At 47.5% G+C, this 5535-nt stretch overlaps 2 protein-coding genes across 2 annotated transcripts in view; both read right to left on the reverse strand.

Annotated features, from left to right (window-relative positions):
* Nucleotides 1-1217: 1217 nt before the first annotated feature.
* Nucleotides 1218-5165, reverse strand: LOC106816861. The gene is made up of 3 exons (XM_014821504.1): nt 4964-5165; nt 4404-4537; nt 1218-1367 (listed from the first exon to the last, which is right to left on the reverse strand). Exons 1-3 carry the CDS (start codon nt 5163-5165, stop codon nt 1218-1220), a joined length of 486 nt encoding a protein of 161 aa, XP_014676990.1.
* Nucleotides 5166-5172: 7 nt separating this feature from the next.
* The window catches only part of LOC106816862 (E3 ubiquitin-protein ligase HUWE1-like), a 4026-nt gene continuing 3663 nt past the window's right edge, over nt 5173-5535 (reverse strand). The window contains exon 3 of the mRNA XM_014821505.1: nt 5173-5178. Within this exon, the coding sequence (XP_014676991.1) occupies nt 5173-5178 (6 nt within the window). The remainder of the gene's footprint in view (nt 5179-5535) is intronic.

The following is a 5535-nucleotide window of genomic DNA, read 5'->3' on the forward strand; positions in this document are numbered from 1 at the left end:
TGAGGGAGGAGGAGGAGGAGGAGGAGGTGTGGGCTTAGAGTGAGGCGCGTGGACGCCACCTCTTCCCGGAACACCGCCTGGCTGCTGCTGCTGCCGCTGCTGCCGCTTTCATCTCGGCTGGAGGTCAAGGAGGAGGAGGAGGAGGAGGGAGGGGAGGGGAAGGAGGGGTGGGGTTAGAATGAGGCGGTTGACGCCACCTCTTCCCGGAACGCCTGGCTGCTGCCGCTGCTGCTCTCATCTCATATCTCGGCGGGAGAGCGAGGAAGAGGAGGAGAGGGAGGGGGAGGGGGAGGAGGGGTGGGGTTAGAATGAGGAGAAGAAAAGTCCCGGTTTAGTTACGGAGGAAGGGTGGGGAGAAAATGAAGAAGGAAAGCGGATGGGGTTAGAATCAGGGAGAAAGTGTGGGGGTAATATTAGGGTTAGGGTTAGGGTTGGAGTAGAAGGGTGGAAAATACGGCGTAGTAGGGTTGGGGTTGGAAGGAGGGGGAGGAGGGTGTGTCAGAATAATTGAGAGTAAGGCATGATTAAAATGAGGGTGAGGAGAGGTGAGGCTATAAGGAGGCGTCAGGGAGTAGAAGGGGTGGTGGACACGGTAATTATATTGACATTCTCGCTCGTTTTTTTTCAGCGCGTGTTTGTTATTTTAGAGTCGCACGCAGTACGCGTGAGACTGTTTGCGCACGCTAGATTTTACTACGTGTACGATGATTCGCTCGGTTCGCATCCATGTTTATTCAAGTTGCAAATCTGCACGCGCCTGTGTTCCTTCAGCATCCACCTCATTCGTCTCTCATGTCTGTCTCTCTCTCTCTCTCTCTCTCTCTCTCCTCTCTCTCTCTCTCTCTCTCTCTCGTCGTCTCTCCNGACTCCTCCCTCCCTCCCTCCCTCCCTCCCTCCCTCCCTCCCTCCTCCCTCCCTCCCTTCCTCCATCCCTCTCTCCTTACCTCTGGCACGAGGTGTGTCTGGCCTGCGTGGTACGTATGCTGCGCTATCAGACCCGCCACGCTAGCGTAGGACTTCACCAGCTCAGCGAGCATGCGGCAGATAGCGGACTTCCTCCCTCCCTCCTCCCTCCCTCCCTTCCTCCCTCCCTCCCTTCCTCCTCCCTCCCTCCCTTCCTCCCTTTCTCCTCCCTCGCACCTTACTGGGCACGCAGGTGCTGCTCGGCCTGCGTGGTATGTATGCTGCCTATCAGACCCGCCGACGCAGCGTAGGACTTAAACAAGCTCACCAGCATGCGGCAGATGGCGACTTCGAAGCAGCGGGCGCGTCTTCTTCGCGGCGTCCTCGGCCTTGGCAGGCGCGGCGCGCCGCCGCGCCGTCCTTCCCGCCGCGAGCCTTCTCCTTCCCGGAGCTGCGGGCGTCTCCTGGAACCAACGGCAACGACAACCGATGCATGCGTGACATGCTACGTGTGATACCACTACGAGCGTGACATTACCGTGATGCTACGGTACGTGATCATCTAACGGTGATATCTAACGAGCCGTGACATTTACAGCGTGATAGCTACGAGCGTACATCTACCGTGTGAAACTACGAGCGGACATTTACGCGTGAGTAGCTAACGAGCGTGACATCTAACTTGATGTGATATCTACGAGCGTGAGCATCTATCGTGTGAATATCTATCGAGCGTGAGACATTGTACGCGTGATAAGCTACGAGCGTGACATCTGACTGTGATATCTACGGAGCGTCGACATTTACGCAGTGGATACGCTACGATCGGATCATTTACGCGTGAACATCTTACGACGTGACATTTACGCGTGATAGCTACGAGTGACCATCTACGTGTGATATCTACGACGTCGAGCATTTAACGTACGCGTATAGCTACGAAACTCTGACATTGTACCGTGACATTTACCGTGATAGCTACGATCGTGACATTACCGTTGACATTTATCGGCGTGACATTTACGCGTGATAGCTACGATCGTGACATTTACGTGTGCAGAGCTACGTCGTGACATTTACGTGTGATATCTTAGCGAGTGTGACATTACGTTGATAGCCGCAAGCGTGACCATTTATGCGTATATCTACAAGCGTGACATTTTACTGCGTGATATCTACAAAGCGTGAACATTACGTGTGATATCGTACGAGCATGACATTTACGTGTGAATATCTACGAGTGTGACATTTACGTGTGAATGCTACGAGTGTGACATTTATGCGTGATATCTACAAGCGTGACATTTGCGTGTGATATCTACAGCATGAAATTATACATGTGATATCTACGAGCGTGACATTTACGCGGTGAAATATCTTACGAGTGTGACATTTATGCGTGATATCTAACAAGTGACATTTACGTGTGATATCTACAGAGTGACATTACCGTTGATACTCACGAGTGGACATTTCTTCATACGAGTGAATTCATATCTGTTACTCGAGTGTGACCATTTAGGTGTACTGTGTAATTTATGCATAACTACAAGCGTGACATTTACGTGTGATATCTACGAGCATCACAATGACCGTGGATATCTACGAGTGTGACATTTACGCGGTGTGATATCGTAGCGAGTGTGACATTTACGCGTGTAGCTACGTGTGCATTTACGCGTGATAGCTTATTCAGGCCCCCAATCGTGACCATTTACGTGTGATATCTACGATCGTGACATTTACCGTCGGATCTCTATGAGTTGTGAAGATTTACGCGTGAATCTATGAGTGTGACTTCACAGCTTGTGATATTACGAGTGTGACTATTTACGGCGTGATAGCTAGAGGCAATGACATTTACGCTGTGATATCTACGAGGCATGGACATTTACCATGTGATTATCATACGAGTGTGACTTAAGCGTTATCACTACGATGTGATATTATGCGGTGATCTGACAAGTGTGACATTTTGCGTGGAATCTTCCAGAGCGTGAACATATTACGTGTGATATCTACGAAGCGTGACATTTAACGTGTGATTATCTACGAGCATGACATTTACGGTCGTGAATCTACTGAGTCGACATTTACGTGTGATCATATCTTACGAGCTGGACATGTTACATGGTGATATCTACGAGCTGCACATTTAGCATGTGATATCTACGGCGTACAGTGGATGAGCTGAATTACGTGTGATTATCTAGAGCATGACTATTTACGTGTGATATCTCGCAGATGTGACATTTACGTGTGTGATGAATCTACGAGTGACGATTACGTGTGATATGTACGAGTGTGACATTTAACGTGGTGAATACTTACGAGGTCGACAGCTTCCGGTGGATATCTACGAGTGTGAATTAACGTGGATATCTACGAGTGTGGAACATTTACGTGTGACTTTAACGTGTGAATCTACGAGCGTGACATTCACCTGTTGATATCTACGCAGTGTGAGCATTTACAGCCTGTGAAATCTACGCAGCGTGACATTTACGGCGTGATATATACGAGCGTGAACATTCTATGTGTGATATCTACGACCGTGACATTTATGTGTGATTATCTACCGAGTGTGACATTTACGTGTGATACTACGTAGCGGTGACATTATGTGTGATATCTACGTGAGCGTTGACATTTACGTGTGATATCTGAGTGTGACATTTACAGGTGATATCTACGAGCGTGACATTTAGTGTGAACATCTACATGTGTGATATAGCTGAGGCCTGAGCATTTACATGTGATAGCTACGTAGTTGTGATATTACGTTGATGATCTACGAGTGTGACATTTTCGTGTGATATCTACAGCGTGACCATTTAACTGTGTGATATCTACGAGCGTGATACGATTACCTGTGATATCCTACGAGGTGTGACATTACGTGTGAATTACGAGCGTGACATTTACGTACAGCAGGTACCGCGTGAATCTACGAGCGTGACATTTACGGTCGTGATATCTACGAGCGTGACATAGTTGATAACGCTGAACTTTAGTTGATCTCCGAAAGTGATGACATTTATGTGTGACATCTACATGTGATATCCTAAGAGTGTGACTATTCTACATGTGATAGTACGAGTGTGATATCATTACGTGTGATATCTACGAAGTGTGAGCATTCACAGCTATGTGTGAGCATGTGCGGCAGTGATATGACGATGGGATGAGGCGATCTGAGCGCAATGGTGGCGGCGTGTTAGCGGTATTACATGTCGTTAACGGATTCGGTTAGGATTCTTCGTGAAAGCGTTGATAGTTGAGGCGTTAGAAAAAGATTAAGCAATTGTGCTTGCATTTACCTGTGTCACATCATATGTACTATAGGCTACGTGTGACATTCACGTGTGACATCGAGCAGTGTGTCACATACCTGTGTGTCATCTACCTATATGTGACATTTACCTGCATGTCACGTACCTGTGTCATCTACCTATATGTGACATTTACCTGTGTGTCACCTATGTATACGTGACACGTACCTGCGTGTCATCTTCCTCCGTAGAGACGCTGAAAACGCCGGGCACCGCCTGCTGGTGCTGCACCCTGGAGGGAGCCGACGCAATGACAAACTTGCTGGAGCTGTCTTTCTTCTTCTCCTGCTCCTTCGAAGCTGCTGATGGGATGGAGAGAGAGGATGCAATCCCACGTGCTGTCAGCATACGCTACTCAACGCTCGACTACTCTATGTAGGTACGTTAACTCAAACGCGTCGTAATTACTATAATAATAATTACGATAATTATTATAACGAAATTATATTTATTATAATTATTATTATTATTATCAATATTGTTATTACTATTGTTGTTATTATTATTATTATTATCAATATTGTTATTACTATTGTTGTTATTAGCATTATCATGATCGTTATTAAGATCATTATTATTCTTTTTATTTATATTATCATTATTATCTTTACAATTTTTATTATTATAATTATGATCATCATTATTCTGTGATTGGTCGCACGATTCACAGCACCTCGCTGACCCCTCGTATCACGCAAAGGTCACGCAGAGGTCACCGCGTGACTGACCTTCAGGCTGCGGCCGCTCGACCTTGACGACGAGGGCGTTGAGAAGGTCGACGATGACGTCGCGGATGTAGGCTTCCATCGGCGGAGCGCGAAGCCCCGTTCGCGGCGGGAGGCTGCGGAGAATCTGCGGCGCGTTCGGTCCGACCAGCCGCGCGTCGTCCTCCTCTGTAACCATGGCAACGACGACGATGCAGCGTGACATTTATGCATTATATCTACGAGTGTGACATTTACGTGTGATATCTACGAGTGTCACATTCACCTGTGTGTGACATGCGCGGCAGTGATGACGAGGGATGAGGACGGATCGTGAGCGCAATGGTGGCGGTGTGATTAGCGGTTAATTAACGTCTCGTTAACGAATCGTTAGGGATTCTTCGTGAAACGTTGATCGTTGAGCGATTAGAGGAAGATTAAGCAATTGTGTTGCATTTACCTGTGTCACATCATACGTACTATAGGCTACGTGTGACATACACGTGTGACATCGAGCAGTGTGTCACATACCTGTGTGTCATCTACCTTTATGTGACATCTACCTGTGTGTGACATACCTGTGTGTCATCTACGTT

This window comes from Priapulus caudatus, unplaced genomic scaffold (genome assembly GCF_000485595.1).
Source record: "Priapulus caudatus unplaced genomic scaffold, Priapulus_caudatus-5.0.1 Scaffold1510, whole genome shotgun sequence".
NCBI classification, from domain to species: domain Eukaryota; kingdom Metazoa; phylum Priapulida; class Priapulimorpha; order Priapulimorphida; family Priapulidae; genus Priapulus; species Priapulus caudatus.

What these genes read in the sequence shown, in the direction of transcription:
- LOC106816861 (XM_014821504.1), bottom strand. Translation starts at nt 5,165, where the DNA reads ATGTCACGCTGCATCGTCGTCGTTGCCATGGTTACAGAGGAGGACGAC. An exon ending in CGAGCGGCCGCAGCCTGAAG is followed by an intron (nt 4,538 to 4,963) that starts GTCAGTCACGCG and finishes CCATCCCATCAG; the next exon opens with CAGCTTCGAAGGAGCAGGAG. An exon ending in CGGAGGAAGATGACACGCAG is followed by an intron (nt 1,368 to 4,403) that starts GTACGTGTCACG and finishes CGTTGGTTCCAG; the next exon opens with GAGACGCCCGCAGCTCCGGG.